Raw genomic sequence first — 25,243 nt, forward strand, 5'->3', positions numbered from 1 at the left:
GGCAGCTCCTACTTGTGATCCAGCCCTTGGAACAAAGGAGCAGGCAGCTGCCTCGCTGGAAGGGCAAAAATAGGGGATGGAGCTGCCCCATCTGAGTGGGGCCCACCTCACTCCCGGGCCTTCCCGAGATACTCATGGAGCAGGTGGCTCTCCAGGCAGCTGGGACCAAGAGGAGCATGTGGCCTAGCAGCAATTTCATAGCCCTTTGTGTGGCTCTGAGGCAGCATGGCAGATTGCAGCCAGGGTCTGGCCTTGTCGTTTCCTGTGTGCATGCTTCTCTCCTGCCCCCTCCCCGATCACTGTGGGAGATGGTGCTCCCACTCCAGCCGCGGCTTCCTCTCCCGGCAGCGGGTCTCTGTAGGGAGAGGCTCTGGTGTGGGTGCTGCTGAGTGCTCACTGAATCCTGAGTGTTCCTCTGTTTCTCTCCGCACCACAGCAAAAGCGGAAGCTGCGAATTTACATCTCCAACACCTTCACCCCAGGCAAGGAGGAGGGGGACGGCAGCGAGCGCGTGGCCTCGTGGGAGCTGCGAGTGGAAGGCAAGCTCCTGGAGGATGTAAGGAGACAGCACTAGTGTAAACTGACTGCCAGCCTTGCAACCTCCACGCTGCCTGGTGCTGCACAGTGAAGCTGAGAATTGTTCCCCGCCGAGTGCCTGCTGGGGGAGCTGCACGCAGCTGTTCAGCCCCCCTCTATCCCACCCCATGTTCGGAGCCAGCCCAGACCTTCCCTTTGATAGCCACGGGACAGGGAGCAATGCTGGCCCTGCCCGGGTTCCATACTTGGCCTGTCTGACCTGACTTCCTACAGTGCGTCTGCCCCAAATGTGGGAGGCTGTGTGAATGTCCACACTGCACCTGGTCTGTGCAGAGCCCCACAGCACTGATGGCACCCCCTTGCCCCCCCCTTGCCAACAGGTTCCCAGGCTCTCTCCCAGAGTGGCCTTTCACTTCTAGCTGTGTAGGGCCTCTTCATAATGCCCCTTCCATAGCCCTACCCTGCAAACTCCCAGCCCCCCTTCCCTGTGCCCCATGCATCACTGGAGCCTCATCAGGGCCTGGCACAGCTTTGTGCTCCCTGAGCCCCACAGCACCAATGGCAGCTCTGATGTACCCACAACCGTCTGGGAGCAGCCAGCTGAGGAGCTGCCTGTGTAGCCACACCTCTAATTCCCCTCACCCCATCTGTCTGGGTGCTGGGGCTCTGTAATGGCCTGCTGCACTTGTGCCCCCTTGGCACTGCAGCTGCAGGGCCCTGGGGCTGGGGAGGGTCAGGCAGAGCACCGCACTGGTTCCTGTCTTTCAGCCGAGCAAGCAGAAGAGGAAGTTCTCCTCCTTTTTCAAGAGCCTCGTCATCGAACTGGACAAGGAGCTGTATGGACCAGACAACCATTTGGTGGAGGTGCGGTGCGCCTAGCAGCTGCTGCACGGCTCGGGGTGGAGCAGCCGTCTCCTAGCAGCGCCCTGCGGCGGGTCTCTAGCCTGCGAGCTCCGGGGCTCCTTGGAGGCCTGGGGCTGGCTCTGGTGCACGCTCAGTGGTGGGGGTGGAAGGATGCTTTTGGCCAAGACCCAAATGGACCAAGTGAGACCATTAGCCAGCTAGTTACCCCCTGAGCACTTGGTACCCCCAGGGCTAGTGCCTGGAGCAGAGATCCGCCCCGTGGGGGAGCCGGGAGAATGGCAGTAATGCTGGGGCTGGCGTCTAAGCGGCTGCACTGGGCCCTCCCTGCAGGGAGTGGCTGGGGCTTGCTCTGGCCTCCAGCTTGGGGCTTTGTTTTGTTTGTGGCGTTGTTGGCCCGTGGCCCAGATTGAAGTGGCAACGGCCTGGCCTGGCCTGCCTCTCCTCCCCCGCCCCCACCTGGAAGGCTCCCAGCAGCAACTGCCTGCAGTTTTGTTGCCCCGCCCCAGCAGTCCTGGCTGTTAACCTCTTGGGTCCCAGGGGAGAGGAGAACTGGGAGTGGAGCATGGGGCGGTTTTGAGAAGTGGTGTTGGTGAGAGGAGCAGACTAGAGATGGAGTCTCGGGGGCCCTTGTGGTGGGCCGAGTGCAGTTGTCACCGGAGGTGAGGTTCAGGTAGGGCAGGGGAGGGTGGACAGTGGGCAGTCAGACCAAGGGGTGGGGGAATTTGGCAGCCTGAGGTGCAGAGAGCAGGAGGTGGGAGAGGAGCCCAAGGACAGGGGAGGTGCTGGGTGAAGGAGGCAGCCCCAGTCTGAGCTGCAGACCCAGCAGAACCAGTCGGAGGATCCTGGTGCCATTGTAGCCTGAGGCCGGAGTTGGGCTGTGCCCCAGCACGGTGGAAATGGCCCTTGGGGTCTGGGCAGGGCAGTGCTGGGAATGCCGTGACGGCGACTGCTGCCCGCACCAATGCTTGTGCTTGTCGTGTCTAGACTTCAAAAAGAACGGGGGCGGGAAGGGGGGCTCTTGCAATACTGCTCCATAGACAGCAGAGAGGGTGTGTCTCCAGCAGCCACTCAGTGGCTTTGCTGGCACTAGCTTGTGTGTGTCACCTCTCCACACCCCACATGTAGAATGACTCTTGCAGCCTCTAGGGCCCGAGAGATCCTGCCTCAGGGGCCCATACGCTGTAAAATCCCGTCAATAATGGGGCACTACCCTGCCCAATACCTGCTCCTGACAAATACCTGCCCTGAAATCCACTAAGTGGAGCTCTGAGGCAAGATGGGAGTCAAGGGGTCAGAGTGATCCCACAGCATCTCGGCTCTTGGGATGGAGCAGGGATGGAGAGCTGGTTCTCCAGGGGTCCTCTGGCGAGCTTCCTAGGGCTCTGTGGGGTGGTGTAAGGAGCTGTACAGCAGCTTCAGAGAACGTCCCAGTGCTCTCCATCCCCCCATGTGAGGGGAGGATTCCCACGCTGCAGTGGGGCATGTGCTAGACCTTTCCAGCCGTGGTGGGGCATGAGAATCCCAACCTCCACATAGTTGCTGGTGTGGGGCTAATGTTGCCTGTCCCAGCCCTCAGATGAATATCATCATAAATCTGCTTTTTACCTGGTCAGCCCTTGGGTGCTGGGGGAAGAAGGAAACCTCTAGTAATGTGATGTGCGACTAGCCTGTGAAACTTATTGCCAGACATGTCGCTGGGCCAAGAGCTTAGCGGGTGGCAGAGAAGGAGTGGATCCTGAGCTGGATAGTGAACACTCAAAACCATCCTGGTCCCAGGCATCAGCCAACCTCTAATGGGGTCAGACCCCCCCCTTAACCTCTATGGCGCCCCCCCCCCACACACACACAGACACAAGCACATCGTCTCAGAACTGCCTCCTGCAGGGCTTCTTGCACCGGCCTCCAGCATGTAGTGTGAGATCCCAGGCTAGATGGACCTCAGCTCTGACCCAGACTGGCAGTTTCTGTGTTCACTTATAGTTCAGGGGTGGGGAACCTCCAGCCCTCTGCTTCATTTCATCCAGCCCGCGGCAAGTCCCTGCGCCGCAGGCTGGAAGTCCCGAGCCTTGGTGCGCCCCCGCTGGGCTGGAGCCATGAGTGCTGTCTTTCCTTGCTGCGGGGGGAAGGTTGCCAGGCTGTTAAAACACAGTGACTGGAAGTGACTGGGATGTCCCTGCGGCCCCTAGGCACAGGGTTGCTCCGGGAAGCTCCGTGAGCTCCCATTGGCCAAGAACCGCCAGTGGGGACTGTGGGCACTGCACAGAGCCCCCTGGCACCTCTGCCTAGGGGCTGAACATGGTGGTTGCTTCTGGGAGCAGCTTGAAGCCAGGGCAGGCAGAGAGCCTGCCTTAGCCCTGCTACGCCACCAACTGGGGGAGCCACCTGAGGGAAGCGCTGGAGCCCACACCCTGAACCCCAGGTCGGAACCCCCTCCTGCACCCTGACTGCCTCCCAGACCACACCTCCCGACCCCCACCTGCGCCCCAGCCCGGAGCACTCTCCTGCACCCCAAACCCCTCATCCCCAGCCCCACCCCAGAGCCTGCACCCCCTGCCCCAGCTCAGAGCCCCCTTCCACGCCCTGAACCTCTCATTTCTGGCCCCACCCAGGAGCCTAGGGGAATTCTAAGCCTCTGCACCCCCCCGTGGGGCTGTGTATGGCCCACAGCTGTTTTTTTTTCCTGTGGGTCAGTGGCCCCGATAGAGAAAAGGTTCCCCACCCTGGTTATCGTTGATCTGAACAGTTTCTGAAGCTGCTGTAACAGGTCTGTGATCGCCAAGATCTGCCTGTTGGACAATTTTGAAGGGTGGACTGGGTCCTGGGAATAATCGGTCGGGGGGGTATCGTGCTCCATGGCACAGTGGGACCAAATTCTGCAGTGACACTAGTGTATTCAACCACTGCAATACTCCTCAGCACCCCCCACCCAACCTCTCCTGCTGTGATTCCTGGTTGATCTGGGAACGTTAAATCATGGGGGATTATCTTCACCAGAGTGGTGGTTGACCGGGTTCTCCACTGTACGCTCCAGGTGGCTCAGCTCACTCTCTGAGAGAAGTGGGGCAGGGCCCAGTCTCAGCGCTATTGTTCCAGGTTGGCTGCAGACTCCAGTTACACTTGGTTCGTGTTTCTGAGCTTGTCTGTAACACCCTGGCTTTTGTTAGGAAGGTTCAGGGCTGGTCCTGGAATTCACAGCGCTGTGCTCAGAGGTGCTTCTAGAACTCAGCTCTGACTCTCCAGCCCACCAAGGGGCTGGGTTGTGATAGCTGCACAGCTCCAGGGCTCTTGACTTGTGTTTCCAGGTGCAGCGCTGCTAACGAGCTGTTTGTGTGAACCCCTAACTGTGATATCTTGGGTTTCTTTATTCCCCTGGCCCACTGGAGCCAGGAGCTCTTCAGAAACCATACGCAACCCGCCTCCTCCCCCAGGGGTAGAGGGCAGCAGGGAAGTGGGACACATTGAGCTCCACAAGCGTGCAGGGTGAGTTTTCAACCAAGGACAGGCTCAAACTCAACTGCCCTGGGAGGTTTAAAATCCACTCGGAGCAGTTGGGAGTTGGGTTTTCACAGACCCTTGCACAGCAATCTGGTCAGGGTGCCAGCCCGAGGGTGCGGAGAAGGCTCTGGCCCCAAGCTACCTGGCGCTGGGTCAGGCTCCAAATGGCTGATGTTGATGAACTAGCGAATAACGTGTGCAGAGCGCCCCCTTGTGGTCTTGGCAGTAAATCTTTAATCATGTTGGTCTTTTCCCTAGTGGCACAGGATGCCCACGACCCAAGAGACGGACGGCTTCCAGGTCAAGCGCCCTGGTGATGTCAATGTGAAATGCACCCTGCTGCTCATGCTGGATCACCAGGTGAGGTCCTTTGGGGTCAGCAGTGCAGCCTGGCGTCCCCCCCACTGCCCAACCTGCCTGCCCTGGGGAAAGTCCCTCCCCTCTAGCAACAGGTAATGGCATGGCTATGCCGGGAGCACAGGGAGGGGCTGACTGGCAGGGGCTGCCTTTGGGGCAGATCTGAGCAGCCCATCAAATGACTTTAAGGAGCCGGGGAGGGCCAGCAAAGGTATGTAAAAATACCTGCCATGTGGTGCATGCTGGGGCATCCCAAAGGCAAAACATTTGCTTGTCTTGAGCAGGCATAAAGCTCCCCACCCAGGGAGGGCAGGTTTGGCAGCTTCTGCTGAGTGGGGGGATTAATTCTGGAGGCAGGCGGCATGTCCCAGCACTGACTGCCAGCATGTCGCCATCCCGCCATACCTACCTCCTGTCCATATGCACCACCCCCTGGGGGTCCTGGGGCTGCCCTTTCAGCTGTCGATGGCTGCACCCCGCCAGAGCCTGCTCTTTCTGCAGGCTGTAGAAAGCCCCGGGGGTTGGTTCTCTCTCTCTCTCTCTCTCTGCCCTGGTGAGTCTCTGAGGCTACCTGCTGACTGTCCATGGATGGGGAGGGCGTGTGCTGGGTCCCACAGCAGGAGAGACTGGTGTGGCCCAGCCCCAGGCTTTACTGAACAGTGAAGGAGCCAGGCCTGTCCCCATGAGGGTCCTTTCCCCAGACGGGGCTGGCTCCCATGGGACCGACTTCTCTCCTCTCCAGTGACCTGTTCCGCCCCCCTGGCGGATAATCAGCAAGTGCACTGGAGAGTTTGGGCCTCTGCCAGGGTGTTAGCTGGCTGCTATGCAAGAGGGATGGGGGGGGTCACTCTCGCAGTGGCCTATGGAGCCCTTGGCCAGTGGTACCCAGGTCACCAGGGTCAGGCCAGGTGGATCCATGAGAGGCTCTTGCAGGGAGAAGATCAGTTTAGATCAGAGCACCCTGGTGGCCCAGGAAGACTACAGGTCCCATCCTGATCCTATCAGCCCAGCCACAGTGCATGCTGGGATAGCACTGCTGGAGATGCACCAGCTCTGGGAGAAGTGCAGACAGCTCCCAGCTGGGCTGCTCCCATAGCCTGAATTTTGAATGGCAATAGCAAGCCAACCCCCTCACCCCTCTAACCACAAACCCTTCTGGACCTGGTGTGCCCACCAAGGGAGGAGGGGTGGTTGCAGATAGCTCCATTCTCGGCAGGCTTGGTGCAGCTCTGTGTCGGCAGGTGGTGCTGAGAGGGAACACCCGGGTACCTCAATGGAGCCAAGATGCCTGGTCCCTCCCTGGGGTGGAGCACTGTCTCCGTATTTGTTTCTAGCCGGGCGCTGTGTCTCCTTGCAGCCTCCGCAGTACAAACTGGATCCTCGCCTGGCTCGCCTGCTGGGTGTCCACACCCAGACCCGGGCCAGCATCATGCAGGCCCTGTGGCTCTACATCAAACACAACAAGCTGCAGGACAGCCACGAGAAGGAGTACATCAACTGCAACCGATACTTCCGCCAGGTGGGCCTGGGCCTCCCCACTCCCTCCCTGTGTGCCCAGGGCTGCAGCCAGCTCAGCCTGGCCCTGCCGTCCCGCGGCAGAGACCAGCCCCTTGTTCCCGCCCTTTGCCAGCTGGGGTTCTCCAGCCTCGGGTTAACCGTTCCCTGCTGGCCAGCATTGCTGTTTGGTCCCTGCCATGCAGAAATGGGCTCAGCAGCCTGCGGCCGGGCCCAAGGTGGGTGAGGGGAAGGTGTCTCTGGGCCGTGCCCAGGGCTGCCAGGGGTCTCTGGGGGAGGAGTGCTGAGGATCTGGCTGCCCCCATGCCAGTTGCTCTGCAACGTGCCCCACTTCCCATGAGTGTCACTGAAGTGTTTACCTGCCTTACACCATCAGATGGTGATCTGGTCCTGCCCATATTGCAAGCTGGGTCCCATCCTCTCGCGGGCTGAAGGAGCCTCCTCACTGGGGCTGCTAATGCTCTGACTTGCCCCCCCCCCCCCCAGATCTTCAGCTGCATTCGCATGCGATTCTCCGAGATCCCCATGAAGCTGGCAGGCCTGCTGCAGCATCCGGATCCCATCATCATCAACCACATGATCAGGTAGGGCAGGGCATGGCCCCTGCTGTCCGCTCTGGAGCTGGGACTTACCTGGGCCGGGCTGGGGTTTGGTTTGCTTCTGGGATTCTTTTCTTCAGTGTGCTCAGACTGGATGAGCCGTGTACGTGGGGATGGGCAGGACTGGCTGGCTCTGGAGTGGGGAACAGGGATGGATGGCCCGTGTATGTGGGGTGGGGGGTGGGCAGGACTGGCTGGCTCTGGAGCGGGAGACGGAAAGGCTGGAGGAGGCCAGGGGATGGGGCCAGAGCACCGGCTCCAGTCTGGCCCCAGGGTGTGGTGAGCTCCGTGCAGTTCATTCTGTTTCCTGCCAGGCTGAAGTTTGCCCTGCCACTGCTTCCGCTGGTTTTGTGGGGGGTGGAGGCTGATCTCCCTTGCGGGCTGGGGCTGCACGTGACCATGTCTCCAGCTGGGGGGCTGGCTGCTGTTTGCAAAGTGCCAGGTGTAGGCCCTAACTGCCAGCCTCCCCTCCCACAGCGTGGATCCCAACGACCAGAAGAAGACTGCCTGCTATGACATAGATGTCGAGGTGGATGACCCCCTGAAAGCTCAGATGAGCAACTTCCTGGCCTCCACCACCAACCAGCAGGAAATCGCCTCCCTGGATACCAAGGTTTGGGGCGTGTCTGTGCCACCCTGGGGCTCAGCCCTTGCCCCCATCCATAGAGAGCAGCAGTCCTGCTGTGGCGATTGGCAGAGCCTGAGGCTGCGAATGGCTGGGGTCCTGGCTTGCTTGCAGGGTCTCCAGTCAGCGCCCTTGCTAAATTCTCTCTGCAGAAGGCTCCATGTCCCAGAGCACAATGCAGCATTCAGCCTACGCGATCCAGGCTGGTCGGGGGTGACTGCCCTGGCAGCTCACAGGCCTACTGGCAGCTTGCACCCAGCCCAGGCAGGGAGATGCTAATGGGGTGCCCAATGGATGGGGGTTGGGGGACCGGGCAGCCAGAGGGAGCCGTTAAGAAATTCCCTTTCTTGTCTGCTCTCCCCATGTTTCCAGTTCGACAGGCCTGAGCTTTCTATTGTCAGTGGGGGCTGGGGCAGCTGGGTCATGTCTGCACCATGGGGTGAGCAGCAGCAAAAGAGTCCCCGGGGCGGACATGGAGCTACCCACCTGGAGGGCAGAAGGGCTGCGAAAGGGAGAGCTAGTATCAGGCTCTCAGCAGACTCAGGCAGATCACAGAATCATAAAAAGAAAAGGAGTACTTGTGGCACCTTACAGACTAACAAATTTAATTGCGCATAAGCTTTCATGAGCTACAGTTCACTTCATCGGATGCATTCAGTGGAAAATACAGTGGGGAGATTTTATATATACAGAGAACATGAAATAATGGGTGTTGCCATACACACTGTAATGAGAGTGATCAGGTAAGGTGAGCTATTACCAGCAGAGGAGAGAGAAAAAAACCTTTTGTAGTGATAATCAAGGTGAGCCATTTCCAGCAGTTGACAAGAATGTGTGAGGAATAGTTGGGGGGGGGGGGGAATAAACATGGGGAAATAGTTTTACTTTGTGTAATGACACATCCACCCCCAGTCTTTATTCAAGCCTAATTTAATGGTGTCCAGTTTGCAAATTAATTCCAATTCAGCAGTCTCTCGTTGGAGTCTGTTTTTGAAGTTTTTTTGTTGAAGAATTGCAACTTTTAGGTCTGTAATCGAGTGACCAAAGAGATTGAAGTGTTCTCTGACTGGTTTTTGAATGCTATAATTCTTGACATCTGATTTGTGTCCATTTATTCTTTTACGTAGAGACTGTCCAGTTTGACCGATGTACAGGGCAGAAGGGCATTGCTGGCACATGATGGCATATATCCCATTGGTAGAAGTGCAGGTGAACGAGCCTCTGACAGTGTGGCTGATGTGATTAGGCCCTATGATGGTGCCCCCTGAATAGATATGTGGACACAGTTGGCAACAGGCTTTGTTGCAAGGATAGGTTCCTGGGTTAGTGTTTGTGGTGTGTGGTTGCTGGTGAATATTTGCTTCAGGTTGGGGGGCTGTCTGTAAGCAAGGACTGGCCTGTCTCCCAAGATCTGTGAGAGTGATGGGTCGTCCTTCAGAATAGGTTGTAGATCCTTGATGATGTATTGGAAAGGTTTTAGTTGGGGGCTGAAGGTGATGGCTAGTGGCATTCCGTTATTTTCTTTTTTGGGCCTGTCCTGTAGTCGGTGACTTCTGGGTACTCTTCTGGCTTTGTCAATCTGTTTCTTCACTTCAGCAGGTGGGTATTGTAGTTGTAAGAATGCTTGACAGAGATCTTTTAGGTGTCTGTCTCTGTCTGAGGCGTTAGAGCAAATGCGGTTGTATCGTAGAGCTTGGCTGTAGACGATGGATCGTGTGGTGTGGTCTGGATGAAAGCTGGAGGCATGCAGGTAGGAATAGCGGTCAGTAGGTTTCCGGTATAGGGTAGTGTTTATGTGACCATCACTTATTAGCACTGTAGTGTTGAGGAAGTGGATCTCATGTGTAGACTGGTCCAGGCTGAGGTTGATGGTGGGATGGAAATTGTTGAAATCATGGTGGAATTCCTCAAGGGCTTCTTTTCCATGGGTCTAGATGATGATGATGTCATCAATGTAGCGCAAGTAGAGTAGGGGCATTGGGGGATGAGAGCTGAGGAAGCATTGTTCTAAGTCAGCCATAAAAATGTTGGCATACTGTGGGGCCATGCGGGTACCCATAGCAGTGCCGCTGATTTGAAGGTCTCCATTGTCCCCAAATGTGAAATAGTTATGGATGAGGACAAAGTCACAAAGTTCAGCCACCAGATTTGCCGTGACATTATCGGGGATAGTGTTCTTGACGGCTTGTAGTCCATCTTTGTATGGAATGTTGGTGTAGAGGGCTTCTACATCCATAGTGGCCAGGATGGTGTTTTTAGGAAGATCACCGGTGGATTGTAGTTTCCTCAGGAAGTCAGTGGTGTCTCGAAAATAGCTGGGAGTGCTGGTAGCGTAGGGCCTGAGGAGGGAGTCTACATAGCCAGACAATCCTGCTGTCAGGGTGCCAATGCCTGAGATGTTGGGGCGTCGAGGATTTCCAGGTTTGTGGATCTTGGGTAGCAGATAGAATACCCCTGCTCGGGGCTCTAGGGGTGTGTCTGTGTGGATCTGTTCTTGTGCAGAACTCTGGTTGCAGAACATTTGTTCTTGAGTTTCTTGAGCAGATGGTGTAGTTTCTTTTGGTAATCCTCAGTGGAGTCAGAGGGTAATGGCCTGTAGAATGTGATGTCAGAGAGTTGTCTAGCAGCTTCTTGTTCATATTCCGACCTATTCATGATGACGACAGTACCTCCTTTGTCAGCCTTTTTGATTATGATGTCAGAGCTGTTTCTGAGGCTGTGGATGGCATTGTGTTCTGCACGGCTGAGGTTATGGGGCACATTTTCACAATTTCAGCCCATGCACGTTTCAGCCAAAGCACTACTCCAACCCCCTGCTCAAAGCAGGACCAATCCCCAATTTGGCCCCCTCAAGGATTGAACTCAGAACCCTGGGTTTACCAGGCCAACGCTCAAACCACTGAGCTATCCCTCCCCCACAAAGATGTTGCACCAGTCACCCTGGTCCACGTTTTCAAGCTTCCCCCTCCCCCATACGGGTTAGACCCCTGTTTGAGTAACAGCTGAGATCCCGATTCTGGGCGAGGGCTGGGCTTCTGAGTGCACAGCACCTGAGCCTTGGGCAGGAATCTGCTGCTTCTGGCTTGGAGCTAGGCAGAGTCCTGTGCCTCTCAGTGTGCCAAGCCATTGGGCTGCAGCTGCCCACCCAGGGGAGGAGGAAATGGGCCCCTGGTCGGATTCACTGCGCCATCTGAGCTGTGTGCCAGGCCAGCAGCCTCCCATCAGGTGAGCTAGCATACCACAGGAGATTCAGTACCGGTGCAGGCACCGCTCCCCCTCTGCTCTCACTGCAGGCTGCAGAGTGCTCCCCTCACCCTCCTCCCGCTGTTGGCATGCTGCGCTCTGCAGGCTGGCCTAGCCAGCCCTGCCCTGGGAGTCCAGAGCCGCCTGCCCGGGGCCAGGCCATGCAAGACAGGATTAAGGAAGGAAGGGATCGGGGCTGGGAACCTGGAATCCATTGTGCTAGCTGCCAGTGGAGATGCTAACCCCTGGGGGACGGAGCTCCTTTTGTGTCTGGCACTGGGCTGGGGGACAAGTTAACCCCTCTGGACTGCAGCTCCAGGGACTTGGGCCTGGCTTTACGCTGCGCTGCTATCCCATGTGTTTCTGAGCTTTGGCATGAGGAGGAAGTGGACTCCACTCATTTCTTGCTGAGCCTTCCCTTGGGCCCCCACCCAGCCTCTCCCCATGCTGTGGAGGGTCCTGGCTTGGAGCCCTTTACAGACGATTGCAAGCAAAATGGCAAAGCCAGTCCTGCCTCGGCTGGCTCCCTCTCACCCGATTTCTCTTGCTAGATCCACGAGACCATTGAGTCCATTAACCAGCTGAAGACACAGCGAGATTTCATGCTGAGCTTCAGTAACAACCCGCAGGACTTCATTCAGGAATGGATCAAATCCCAGAGGAGGGACCTCAAGGTAAAGCTGGGGCCCCACTGGAGAGACGAGCTGCTGCTGAGCAGGGGCTGGGGCATGGCATTACCCTGCAGGGTAATGCAGTAACAGCCCCCTGCAGCATAACCACACCGGCATGGGGCCCACGCTGCAGTGCAGTATCCAGCCCAGAAGCCATGGGGCATCTCCCCTCTGGAGCAGGCTCTGCCATGGTGCTTGCCCTGCCCCGCGGGACGTGTGATCATGCTGGCAGGGGCGGGGTGTCCAGGAAGCCTGCTGTGGGTCCTGGGATGGCAGCAGCTGCCCGTGAGCCCAGCAGTCTGTGTCCCCCTGACCATTCCCTCCTCCCCATGTGGTGCCGCAGATCATAACGGATGTGATTGGGAACCCCGAAGAGGAGAGACGAGCTGACTTCTACCATCAGCCCTGGGCGCAGGAGGCTGCGGGGAGGCACATCTTTGCCAAGGTGTGGATTCTTGCCATGCAGACCAGGCTGCCTGGGCTTGGCCCCTTAGCTGTTACCAGCATCCCTGCCACCCTCTCCTCCCTGCCCTAGCCAATGCTAGAGGGGTGGGCAGAGCCCCATGTTCCATGGCCCAATCACGCTGTGCCTTTTCCTGTGAGCACGTGGTTCGAACTAGAACCTGCCCTCCCCTGAAGCTGAGCCAGGTCTGGGATGTCCAGCTGGGAACTGGGCTGTTTCTGAAGGATCAGTGCTCACCCCCTTCCTGCACCTCAGCCCCTCCCCTTTCCTGACCAGATTTGGTCCTTCCCACCCCCACTCTAGAGCTCTGTCCCTGCCCTTCTGCAGGCCTTCCCAGTCAGCAGTGAACCTGACAAGACCCTGCTCAATTTCACTCGGCGGGCATGAAACTGACCCAGCCCTGTGGGTTTCACTCACAGCTGCCCAGGGAGGCCACAAGTACTGGAGTCCTCCCCTGGAGGAAGGACTCAAGGGTAACGAGCTATGGGAGGCCTAGAATAGGTAAGATCTGCCCCACAGCATGCTGTGGGAATGGACTGCAGCCAGGGACAGAGCAGCAAGCATGGGGGGGCATCAGGCCTGCTGTCTAAAATCCTGAGCGGAATCAGGAAATGTACCTCCCCTGTCGTGGCTCAGTCGCCCATCGGCTTGGTGCTGTGAGGCTCTTGAGTGGCGGCTGAGCTCCAGTGAGACACTCCGAAGTGGAGAACGCCTCCGAGGGGCAAGAGAGCTTGTGCCCATCCAACGCTCCCCCAGCCAGCCCTGCCTTTCTCCTGGGCGAGCTTCGGCAGGTCCCAGAGCCCGCTTGACCTCCTGCCTCTTGTGCCTTTCAGGTTCAGCAGCGCAGACAGGAACTGGAACAAGTGCTTGGGATTCGCCTCACCTAACGGGCTGGGCACAGCTCAGGAGCTTTGTTCTCTCCTCTGAGAGAGTGCCTGAGCCTTACGGTACATCTTACTGGAATCAAATACAGCACTTGCACAAAGCCTGTGTGCCCAGGGGCTCCCAACCCTGTGGCTTCTCTGGGTCAGGGAGCTCTAGCCAAAGGCATGGGTCACATGGTAACCTGTGCAGCCTCTGCCCTGTCCCTGCCACTCTCATTCCGGCCCCTTTATTGCATTACTGGCCTAGCTTGCTGCCTTCGCCTCTCCCCAGTGTTCATTGCAGGCTCGGAGCTCCACCCTCCCCTTCCTGCCTGGGCCTGAGCCTTGGCGGAGTCGCTGACCAGAGGGTATGAGCTCTCCCTGAGCTGGAGCCAAGGGGCCACCGAGGCCCTTCTTCATGCTGAGCGATGTGGCCAGAGCATCGCAACAGCTGCATGGGCTCCTGAGCTTCAGCACTGGGAGGACAAGGGCTTTGCCTGCTTCCTGCTGAGCTGTGCCAGCCTCCCCCCTACATGGGGAAGGGCAGGCAGCTGCTGGCACTTTTAAAACCAAAGCTTCATCCATTCCAAAGGCCGGCCGAGCTGGCGGCGTTTTGCACTATCTGTTTTTGTGAGCAGGGTTTATAAAAGGAAGCCTTTTGTACAGTGGGTTTGTATTTGATTAATATAAGGTTTCCCGCTAGTCCTGCACTTGCCTAAACCTATGCAATGGATTCACTCTGCTCCTGGGCAGCTGAGCTTAGTCAGAGTCTCTGACAATCAACTGAATGTTCCATCCTCCCTTTTCTTTCACATACAGTGGGGTGGGGGGCTTCTCTCTCAAGGGAGCCAGGGCAGGAAGAGCATGCTGCGCCTACTGGCTGCAGACACCCTGACACAAGGTAGTGCCCACAGGACTAGACCCAGCATCTGTGACACCAGGAGCTGGGCATTCCCATGTGCCTTAGCCCAGCCATCCCTGGCCCAAGGGAACAGGGGCTGTTTCCTGGGGGGCAGAGCAGCCTTGCAGTTATGGCGCATGGTAGAATTAGGCAGGAGAGGGGGGGTGTTTACAGACATGCAGGCTGTGGCTGCCTGCTCTTGCTGTTGTAACCGTTTTGTCTGGGTTAGATATTTTCTAATAAAAACATTTAGGAACAGCTTGTGCCAGTGTCTCCTTCCTCACCACCTGCTGAGCAGCTGGGAGCCTAGTGCCCCTGCTGTGCCAAGCCTTCCCTAGGGTAACCAGAGGGGGGAGGAGACCCTGGCTGCAGACAGGAGCTCAAAGGCCTAGGGAGTAACACTGTCAATACTTCCCTCCTTCCCCAAGGGCCCATCCCTGCTCTGTAAGCAGGCCAAAGTCCAGTCCTGCCCCTCAGGGATGGGAGGAGCCCATCTCACTGCAGAGCAGTTACTGAGCACCAGCCTGGGCTTTAGCTGTTCAAGGCAGGGCAAGAGCAGACTGCACCAAGCCAGGGCCAGTCACTGTGTCCCCTTTGCCACACGGAAACCCACTAGTGTTTAGCCCGCTGGCTGGGCTCTAGGCTCCTTGATCTGTAACCTAAGGGGGAGAGAGGGTTCCCAGCTGCTGGCAGGCACAGAGGCTGCTTTCCCCTGGTCATATCCCTCCCTCCAACAGCCAGAGTCTGAGGGGAAGTAACTCAGCCAGCACAGAGCTTTATTAGAGAAAAGGTGAGGGGGCCAGCACACAGGGTTCAGGCCCCCAGTTACTTCCAGAGCTTCTTGATCGACATGTTCTTCTCGCTGTCCTTCTGCATCACCTGCAGGGGGGAGGAGAAAGGTAAGTGTTAGACCCTGCATCCAGCACTCAGACCTTGAGTGAAGTCACCTGCATGTGTCCTCAGTCACTGTCCTGAGGCAGGAACCAGGCTAGGCCCCAGGAGCCTGCCTGGCAAGGTTTCTGCCTAGTACCCCCTGCGGGCAGGGGCAGGACCCAGCGCTCCAGCTTAGGGCACCATAGCACTGCACTGCCTAGGACACAGCCCCCTTGGCATTCACCAAAGGCAGGGCAATGATAGTAGCAGTAAAAGCCCATCCCCCAAAGTGCACAGAAGCCAAGACTCAGGGAAGGAATCAGCTACTGGGGAGCTGGGAAGCACATTGCCCCAGCACAGCTGCAAAGGCCAGGCTGTCCCCCACCCTACAGCAGCAGGGTCTCTGTGCATAAGGGAGGCCCCAGGGGTTGCCCCTAAAGCCAGTTAACTCCCCTCTCAGCTGCTCTCACTTCACACTGAGCAACTCAGCCACAGGCTGATCCCTTCTTGAGCAGCCAGCAACAGAACTGGGAGCCCAGGATCTGCCAGAGGGAACAGCTTGGGACACTGCCAGCACCTGGCCCAAAGCTGCAGAGGAAGGTGGGAGAAGCAGAGCCAGGGCAGGTGGCAGGAGGGTTTCAGCCTTTCCACACTGACTTTACCACTTGAGTCATGCTGGTACCTGTGGAACTCATGGCCAAAGGGGCATGGGGTAAAAGTTCCTCACAAGGGTTTTATTGTGGGCCCTTGTTTGGGCCACATGAGGACAAGCGCATCAGCAGCCCTCCATCTACCTTTGGGGGACCCCTCATTTCTTTGCATTCCTTTAGCCTGTCTCTTTCCCCACACCTCTCTTTCGGGGTGTCCCACTTCTCCAGCAGGGGGCTGACTGGGCTGGCAGGCTAGCCATTGCCAGCTGGACCAGGGGCACGGCCAGCAGCGCTGAAGGAACGGAAGAGCCTGCAATTGGTCCCTTAAAGTGACTGGTGCTCTGAAGCCACCTCCCCCACCCGCTGCTGGGGCAGAGCAAGGGGGATTTTACCTTGGCTACAGCCATTTCAAAATCTTCCTGTGTAACATGCACCCTCCGCTCCCTCAGGGCGTACATGCCAGCTTCTGTGCACACCCCCTGCAAGGGACCAAGAGCAAGGAAGAACAGTCACTCCCCTTTCTGCACAGTGTCCCATCCCCCGCCACCCGGACGCACCCGCCTAGCCACACACTGCAGCCATCTTCTCACACGGGGAGAGCAGTTCCCTGGTAGAGGGGCAGCGTGTGACGGAGGAGTCCTGTATGTCTCCTGCCAGTCTGTATCCCTCCAGGGGAACACAGTGAGCTCAGCACTTCCTGAGAGGGCCCCAGCCTGCCCCAGGAACATGCAAGGAGCAGGCACATGGCAGCTCAATGGAAGCCTGTCCTGGCTCAAAACACACTCCAGAGCCCCAGGCTCCAGCCAGAGCTAATCAGGGGCAGCTGCTCCCTGTCCCACATGCTGCCGCTGCACCAGTCTGTAGAGCTCCAGGCCCAGCTACTCACCTTCACCTCGGCCCCAGACGCTCCTGGCATCAGCTCCGCAATTTTACGCAGATTTATCCCCCGCGTCAGGTTCATTTTCCGAGAGTGGATCTTGAGAATGTCTAGGCGAGCCTGCAGGGAGAGCCCCAGCAAGGGGGGTAAGAGCCTAGGCAAGCCTGTGCCGAGAGCCCCAGCAACGGGGGTGAGGGACAAGAAGGGGGTCCAGCACCTGAGCGGTCGGCCAGGGCAAGGAACTGCCAGCACAGTGAGAACATCTGTGGGTCTAGGCTGGGACTCAGCCCCTTTCAGCGCCATGACACTACAGAAGCAGAGTTCAACCCTTTGTCCCTGGCCCGCAGGCGAATGCACGGTGGGGATGGGGGGATGCCCTGCTGATAAATAGCACTGGGAACACAGAGAATGCGCACCCAGGCCTGGGAGCCTGCAAGGGGCCTGCCACAGGGGAACGCCCCCATTACCTCTTCATTTGGAGGAGGGAACTCGATCTTCCTGTCGATGCGGCCTGGGCGCAGCAGAGCAGAGTCCAGGATGTCTATCCGGTTAGTGGCCATGATCACCTGTAGGGGAGGAGGCTGTCACTGTGTAAAGGAGCTGGGGTTTTATCCCGCAGTGAGGGGCAAGTGCCCCCCTCCCGCGGGGGCTCTGGGTGCCAGCCAAGCCACCTGGCTTCAGCTCCCAGCTCAGAAACGGGGCAGCTGATTCCCCTCTTACCCTGAGCATGTGGGAGGGGCGCCGGCCTAGCCCTGTGGGGGAGACTCGCGGTGGGGCCGAGAAGTGGCCAGGAGGCCAGGGTCATGCTAGGCTCTACGCACCTTAATGTTCTTAGTGGCTTCGAAGCCGTCGAGCTGGTTGAGGAGCTCCAGCATGGTGCGCTGCACTTCGCTGTCCCCCCCAGAGCCGCCCTCCAAGCGCGAGGAGCCGATGGAGTCGATCTCATCCATGAAGATAATGGAGGGAGCGTGTTCCCTGGCCATCACAAAGAGCTCCCGCACCATGCGAGCGCCTGAGAGCAAAGCAGAGGGGCCCCTGAACGCCCTGCCATAGGACAGCGCGCGGGATCTCATCCATGAAGATAATGGAGGGAGCGGGTTCCCTGGCCATCACAAAGAGCTCCCGCACCATGCGAGCGCCTGAGAGCAAAGCAGAGGGGCCCCTGAACGCCCTGCCATAGGACAGCGCGCGGCCCACCACAGCTCTGCAGCCCCAGGGTTGCGCCCCGGCCCCATGCTCACTGCAGGGATGGAGAGTTCCTTCAATGCGCTGGTCAGCGCAGCCCCAGGGGCTGGGACCATGGCACCCTCGAGGGTAGGAGCCTGGTCACAGGCCTAGCCTGAGGAGTGCTCCTCTTCAGCACTGGGAACCCGGAGACCAGGCCCGGCCCTCCGGACTTGGTTCCTGCGGGCACGGACAAGAGGCATTCAGCGCAGGGCTTGGCTGCGGGCCATGAAAACAGGAGGGACTGATTTAAATCACTGATAGCAATCTTGGTTTGTGTTTGTCCTGCAGCTATTTCCCTGCATCCAGGTTCATGCTCATTGGCTGGTATAACCATTACACAGCGTCGCCTGGCCAACCCATACCACCTTCCCTCGGCGCTTGGTGCTGCTTTCTGCCAGCCAGGCCAACACACGAGCTCGCGGCATGTTTTGTTTTCAGATTCTTGACTGTCACACTTTATGATGTTCGAAAACAGGAAACAATTCAGTTATTTACTAGCTAATTCTTTGACTTGGGATTGGGGTCAAGCTGTATTTGGCTGGAAACTGGATTTTGATTAAATCTACAAAATCAGCATTTTAAAACTGTTTCAGTTCAATAAACCTAACTCAGATGCGCTGGAAAAAACATTCAGGTTGTCAAATGTGATTTGCATTTAAAACAGCTTGATTTATTACACAAAGGAAGCATTCACTGTAATGGGTGCACTGAGATACCTACAGCTTCCCTGCATCTTTAGGTGCCTGAACCCCTTTGGAAATCTGGCCCCACATCCTTCAAGGTTTTAGTTAGCAGAGCTCATCCTCCCACACCTGCCTGTTATTCACAGACGGGAAGGGGAAACAAGCTTCAAGCTTCCAACTCCCAGCTGCTTTCTCAATTTGGAATGAGCTAGTCCAGATGAAGGATTCTTTGCACCTGTTAGCTAATCTGAACCCCAAAAGCGTCTCTGCTCCCCCAGACACTGGAAATACCGACTCTTGGAAAGATGTAAATAACCAGCCTTCGCTCCATTGTAAGGACTGATAGTAAGATGGGGTAACATGACATTGGGACCTTTTGAAAGCTCATGGCACATTGGTTATTTAAATGTTAATAATTACACTCTTAGGCTTGAACACAGGCCAGAATAATTTCAACTAGAATTTTATAATTTAGTGTTATTTTTAAAGAGAAAAATGTATTTAATTACAGCACCTACTCCCATTTTGTAGGGTTTTTTGTAACCATCGATTTTTATCCCCCCTGGGCCCAGCTCTTCAGAACAGGAACACCGGCCCCACAGCCACAGCTGTGAGGGGGGCCACATCGCCCCCCTGCCCTGCTACCAGGCTTCGCAGAGGGACAGCTTGGGAATGGGGGGTTGAACTCATGTGTCTCCATCCTACCCCCCACCCCATCGTGTTCCCACATCCACACTTACCCTCGCCAATAAACTTCTGCACCAGCTCAGAGCCCGAGACTCGGATGAAGGTGCAGTCAGTGTGATGAGCCACGGCCCTGGCAAGCAGGGTCTTCCCGGTGCCGGGAGGTCCGTAGAGCAGCACCCCCTGCAACGGCCAGTGCAGTGTCATTAGCTGAGGGCGCTCAGTGCAGGAGCTACACTGCACAGCCTGGCACAGACATGGGCATTTGGTGCCACCTAGTGGGCAATTTACCCATAAATCCCATCCACGTCCCAGCAGGAGAGGGGGCCCCAACGATCCGACCAGGGCCACACGTCCTGGGTGCAGCAGGGAGTGGAACGCAGCTGCCAGAGTCATGCCCAGTGCTGCCAGAAGGGGGAGAGCCTGGCTTTGGACAGGTGGGGACAGACCAGGCCTGCAGTGCCCTCGGGGATTCGCGCCATGGGGGGCTGCTCAAGCTCTGCCTCCTCCAGCAAGGAGCGCTGCATTTCCTAAGGATCACCCCCTCCTCCACATGGGCGAGGAGCTGCCATCCCCTGGGAAGGGCTGAGGCTAGAGGAGACTCGCACCCACTCTTGGCCCTGGCCCTGCTGCAGCTGCCAGCAGGGAGCTGTGCTGGGCTCTGGCAGGGTAAAGGGTCTTGTTACAGCTGCTTTCCACTGGGAGCATCTATGTCCTTCGTGTAGCCACCCCTCTCCCCAGCTAGCATTGCAGGGGGGTGCTGCCAGTGGGTGCACAGGGGCTGAGTGCTGGGCCTCTCCTTTGGCAGGCACTGGGATCCCACCCACTCAGTGACAGGTACGTGAGTGGTTCCCTGCTCCCTGCTCCCACACGGCCAGAGAACCAGAGCAAGTCACGGGAGAGTGGGAGCAAGAGGTGGTGAACAGCACCAGCTGCTCCGTCGTCCCCATTACTGGGAGCTGGTAATGAATCTCCATGGGGTGGCAGGAACCATCCAGGGAAGGTAGAGGGCTCCCTTCTCCGTGCCAACCTAGCCCAGAAGCCCGACAGGGCACGTGTGCAGAGCACCAGCACCCAGCAATGCAGAGCTATTTTCTGCTCAGTTCTGAGCAGCAGATCTGAGATGCCCACGGCTGGCAGAGCCCCCTCCCCGCGGCAGGTGGCAGTGCACAGCTGGCTGAGCGCGATCTGCACATGCTGGGAGTCCTGCCCCGAGAGCACTTGCCTTTGGCTGGGCGATCCCCAGGGCCTCGAAGAGCTCCGGGTGTTTGACGGGCAGCTCGATTACTTCCTTGATCTCTTTGATCTGCTTGTCCAAGCCGCCAATCATCTCGTAGGTGGAGTCCGGGACCTTCTCCACCATCATCAGGGACACCAGCGGGTCCACTTTGTTGGGCAGGATTTTGTGGAGTGTGTAGCTGTCGTTCCTTAGCGCCACGCGGCAGTTCGGGGTCACCTTTGGAGACAGACGGGTAGGAACTCACCGTGTGGCCTCCACTCACCTTCAGCACCAGCTGGCGGGAGCTGCCGCACTCGCAGTGCCCTAGCCTATGCACCCAGCTTGGGCACCTCCCCAGCAAGAGCTGGGACTTGGGGCAGCTGCTGGGGCAGGGCCCACGGAACCCCCTGGGTGGGTCAGCAGCAGCTGGTTAGAAGGGAGCATCACCCTCTGCTGCCCCCAGCAGGCTGGCGAAGACAGGCACAAGGGAAGGCAGCTGCTGCCAAGCCGCCTCCCTTTGCCCCCAGCACTGAACGCGCTGCTCCGAGGGCTGGGTTCACCAAGGGGTCTGGTACTCACATCATTGATGTCAATGTTTTTATCAACATCCACCACAAACTTTCCTTCTGGGTGAACCTGGAACAGAGAGAGCAGAGACCTGTGGGGTGGGGCTGGGGAAGCACACGCAGCTCTCCCCGTCCTGCCCCAGTATGCGCGCACAGGCCTCCTCCCTGCCCCAGTGCGTGTGTACACACCTCCTCCCGCCCAGCCCATGTGCAGGCTTCCCCCCCAGCAGGCGTGCACAGCCCCCCCCGCCCCACTCATCCCCAACAGGCGTGCACAGCTCCCACAAACCTCCCAGTCAGCGCAGGAGAGCCAAGGCCCTGGGGCAGGTCCCACAGGGGCCAGGACTTTGTGCGTCACTCAGTAACTGGCCCCCACACAGGTGGGTCTCGCTGCACAAGCAGAGTCTAAGCAGTCAGTTCTCGGGGCTGGGGCAGTCGCCCTGAATGGGCCCCTAGTGACCCCCTGGTGGTCTCCTGGGCCCAGCCCTGCTTCATTTTGAACACCACTGAGGGCCAGGCACATCAGGGTCCACATAGTCCTGCTCTTGAGGGCAGCAAGGCACAGCCTGTCCAAGGAGCGCCCCAGGTGTTCGGGCGAGGGTGGGGGTGGGGGAAGAGCCCAGCAAGGTCCCCAGGGGCTTGGGGAGGGGCTGCTCCGGCTCAAGCCTTTTCTAATACCCCGTCCCGCCCGCTGGGCCTCCTGCTCCTGGGAGACGGTTCCCCAGCCCAGCAGAACATGCTGGTAACCAACTTCTCCGCAGAGCCAGCCCCTTAGATTTAGCCCGTCCTTCCTAGTAACAGCTCCCCAGGACATCTTGAATGACTCTCCTTCCCCTCAGAGGGAGCGCCTGCCACCAGGTCTAGCACCCCCTTTCCTCCGGGGCCACTCCTCGGCGCTGGGAGGGGGACAGGTGGCTCCTTGCTGCCACATGGATTTGCAGTGTGCTGGCAGCCCTAGGGCAGTTCACCCTCCCCCTGGCCTGCTCCAGGGCAGTCCCCTGGGGCGCACGGCTGGGGCTCCTGGGGTTTCTGTTCCCAGGCTCATTTGGGGAGTGAGCCCACCAGCAGCCTGGGAAGGCCAGGAGAGCTACGGTCCCCAGTCAGGGAGCAGAGCAGCGCTGCCCTGAGCTCATGAGCCTGGCCACCCACCCACGAACCCCCATGCAGTGCCATCGAGGCCCTCAGCCAGCAGCTGGCACTGCTCGGCCCTGGGAAGCAGCACCCCAGCTCCATACCTTGACAAGCACCTTCTTCTTATCCATGGCCCTCACCACCTCACCGACGTAGGAGCCCTGCTCCTGCAGCAGCTGCAGCTCCTCCCGCAGCAGGCGCACTGTAGCACAACAAGGAGACGTCAGCCCTGCCTGGCCACCAAAGAGCAAAGAGGCCAGCAGCTGTTCACAGGGCCCCCGCTCAGGGCCCAAGCATAAAGGGCATTTCCAGGGCAGGGGTAACCAGCCACTTCCATTAACTCAGAGGGGGCAGGTGCTGCTAACTTCCCACATGCCCCAGCCCCTTGGGGACACAGCAGCCATGCTCCGGAGTCAGCACCGGCCTCCCTCTCAGGCAGGAAATAACAGGTAGCACCCTGCCTTTGTATCCCCGGGAGAGCGCGCTTGGGAAACGGGCTGTCCAGCTTTCCCGGTGGCGTGGAAATGAAGAGGCTGTGACCACCAGGAACACAAGAGATCACCCAGCCAGTGAGATTTGCGTCCCTCCCTGGCAGAACATGGAACAATCCAACCCTCCCTGCAGGAGGCTGCTCTCATGGTACGCTCTGGCCACCTTTCGCATCCCACCCACCAGGCCGACCCCCTGGCTGGGATGCAGAAAACTTTCTCGTTTTCAAAGCACCAATTCGGGGGGGGCTGAGCGCGGAGACCACGGACGAGGCCGGGGAAGGCCAGTGGGAGCCCTACCTTTGGCGTTCAGCTCGTTCCTCTGTGCTTGCAGGCGGCGGAGATTCTGGCTCTTTTCATTCACAATGAGCTTTGGGGAGAGAGGGAGAAGGGATAAGCCCACACGAGCCCAGGGGTCCCCCCTGCACAACCGCCCCCACCTCAGCACCTCAGCTCAGAGTCGACTCGCTCCTGAACACAGGCTAACTGCCAGTCTAGCAGCTAGGAAGTGCCCATGTGTGTCCGGTTGGCAATCCTCTCTAGCGTCTCCAGTGTGAACCGCTCGGGAAAGCAGCCCGGCACAGGAAGGGGAGGGGACCCAGCTGTGAGCGTCTCTTACCACGTGGTCTGCACCCAAACCCTGGCTAATGGCCTCCCCTCTCCGTCAGGAACAAGGAACATTATGAAGGGGTTTGCTGGTCACTTTGTCCCTGCCATAGGAGTGGGGGTACCACCACCAACCTCAACACCCTGAAACCTGGGCAAGGGGCCTCTGCCTAGACAAATTGCTGCTGTGACGCCCTCTCCCCCAATCTGTTATCAGACAGGCACCACTCTGCTCCGAGGAACAACAGTCAAAACGGCCCCTTTTAGCCCTGCAGACCTGCCTTCTGCAGAGTCAGGCCAGCTGGCTTTGGAGACGCCCGCCACTGACAGCTAGCAACACTGCTCTAGGAAGGCCCCACATCTGCCTACTAGTTCCTGGGTCCCAGCCTACACCTCCTGCTGGGAGCCTCTGAGGCCCCAGCCCTACTGACAGAGATGCTGTCACAGAACATGGACTAGAATCGCTTGGAAGAGGCTGCTGGTTCCCTCGGAGGTCCTGTGAGAAGAACTGCCCAGCAGAGATGGTAGTACCCCTGCCGCAATCCAGAATGCGCATCCTCAGCACCATCAGACTAGTACCCCTCCGGCCACCCACTTAGAAGAAACGGTGCCCCAGCCCAGACCCCACTCTCTGTGATCAGAGAGCCCCCACCATGCAGCTCACCTGCAGCTCCTCAATTTTGGACAGGTAGTACTGGCGGAGACCCGTCCCCCCTTTGCCTTCATCCATCTCCATCTGCAGAGAGAGCACACATCAGGACACGTCCATCAGCCCAGGGAAGCCCCTCGGCGCCGAAGGGGAGGTGCTGCTCATTCTCTAGAGGAGCAGAGGCTGGGTGGCGACAGGCGGACCCTTCCAATAAGGGCGCCGTCCACAGGTCTGGCAGAACAGCCCCCTGAGCTGGCTGCCAGCTATAAACCAACCCAGAGCCTCTGGAGCTTGGGACACCGCAAAGGCTTGATCTGAGGTGAAGGAGGCCCCAGGGCTCCCCAGAGACCCTCTGATCGGGTGGGGAGCATCCAAATGGCTCTCCAGGGGCAGCTTCCGGCGCAGGCAGGTTCAGCCCCTTCCAAAGGGTAGGAGGCAGCCCCAGAGTAACTAACATCTGCAGCCACCAGGCTCCAAGGAGACCCAGGTACACAAGGCTGGTGCAGGCCGGGGCTCTGGTCGCTTCCGTGGAGTTCCCCAAACTCTCAGGGGACCCGGCTGCTCCAATCACAGGCAAAGAATCCAAAGAGGACAGGAGCTGGTGGGTGGGAGAAGCCGGTGCTCCAGCCCCACCGCCCGGGAGGCATCCCTGGCAGCAGGCACGGAGATCCCGGGCAGCCCACCCAAGGGGGCTGGACCCCACTGGTGAGGGAGGAACCCTTTCTCCCTTGGTTCTGCAGGAGCATCTGCAACAAACCCTGCCCCCATCCCTCCTCTTCCTCCCCGCCCACCCCTCCGCTCCCCCTCCCCCGCCCCCTCCTGCCCCTCCCCCGCCCCCTCCTATCCCTCCCTCCCTCCCGCCCTTCCCCCCAGTCACCGACCCCCTCGCCTCCTCCCGGCCCCCATCCCAGCCCCGGCCTGACTCAGCAGAACCGGGTCCCCAGCTCCACGGAGCTGCCCCCAGGGTAGGACGAGCCCCCACGGCCCCTTCCTCCCGGCCGCTCCCTCAGCCCCCCGGGGTCTCTCACCTGCTCCGGCCCGTCCACCGCCATCTTCTCCGACGGCATCTGAGCGCCGTGATCAGGTCAGGGAACTGACGCGTACTGCGCAGGCGTAGAGAGACAAGCGGAGCTATCTGCCCACATCCAAGATGGCCGCCGCCCCGACCCTTTCCCCGTGCGCACGCGCAAGAAGAGCGTAGTCGTCATTTCCTTTCTCTGACTATGACCACTCAAAACACGCAAGTCGCTTCCGGGCTCAAATGACCACACCTAAGATGGCCGCCTCCACCCGTCCTTAGCCGCCATCTTGGTAGGGTCTCTCCAGTAATCTTCGGTCTTGTAGGGAGAAGGGGAACCCCCTGATGTGAATGTTCCCCTCAGTCCTCCCTGTGCGCCATGTTCCACTGCCTGCCCAGCTCCGCCGGGCGGCCTCAGTGCTTGGGCGCCACTCACAAG

The 25,243-nt window shown here is 58.6% G+C and overlaps 2 protein-coding genes across 3 annotated transcripts in view; one reads left to right on the plus strand and one right to left on the minus strand.

Moving 5' to 3' along the window:
* Positions 1–14,391, plus strand: part of SMARCD2 (SWI/SNF related BAF chromatin remodeling complex subunit D2) — a 37,159-nt gene extending 22,768 nt beyond the window's left edge. The window contains exons 5-13 of one of the 2 annotated variants that reach the window (XM_073326016.2): positions 437–556; positions 1,306–1,401; positions 5,155–5,256; positions 6,611–6,772; positions 7,255–7,352; positions 7,845–7,980; positions 11,787–11,909; positions 12,250–12,351; positions 13,203–14,391. In XM_073326016.2, coding sequence (XP_073182117.1) covers positions 437–556; positions 1,306–1,401; positions 5,155–5,256; positions 6,611–6,772; positions 7,255–7,352; positions 7,845–7,980; positions 11,787–11,909; positions 12,250–12,351; positions 13,203–13,256 — 993 coding nt within the window. In that variant the 3' untranslated portion in view covers positions 13,257–14,391. The remainder of the gene's footprint in view (positions 1–436; positions 557–1,305; positions 1,402–5,154; positions 5,257–6,610; positions 6,773–7,254; positions 7,353–7,844; positions 7,981–11,786; positions 11,910–12,249; positions 12,352–13,202) is intronic. The other variant, XM_073326017.2, reaches the window with a different exon arrangement.
* A 501-nt stretch (positions 14,392–14,892) lies between these two features.
* PSMC5 (proteasome 26S subunit, ATPase 5) lies at positions 14,893–24,916 on the minus strand. Its single transcript, XM_073326018.1, has 12 exons — positions 24,815–24,916; positions 23,802–23,873; positions 22,832–22,901; positions 22,148–22,245; positions 20,926–20,982; positions 20,353–20,583; positions 19,184–19,310; positions 17,355–17,545; positions 17,001–17,099; positions 16,543–16,653; positions 16,049–16,135; positions 14,893–15,012 (listed from the first exon to the last, which is right to left on the minus strand). Exons 1-12 carry the CDS (start codon positions 24,851–24,853, stop codon positions 14,959–14,961), a joined length of 1,236 nt encoding a protein of 411 aa, XP_073182119.1. The 5' UTR covers positions 24,854–24,916; the 3' UTR covers positions 14,893–14,958.
* Between the last annotated feature and the right edge of the window lie 327 nt (positions 24,917–25,243).

This window comes from Lepidochelys kempii, chromosome 27, assembly GCF_965140285.1.
Source record: "Lepidochelys kempii isolate rLepKem1 chromosome 27, rLepKem1.hap1, whole genome shotgun sequence".
NCBI lineage: Eukaryota > Metazoa > Chordata > Testudines > Cheloniidae > Lepidochelys > Lepidochelys kempii.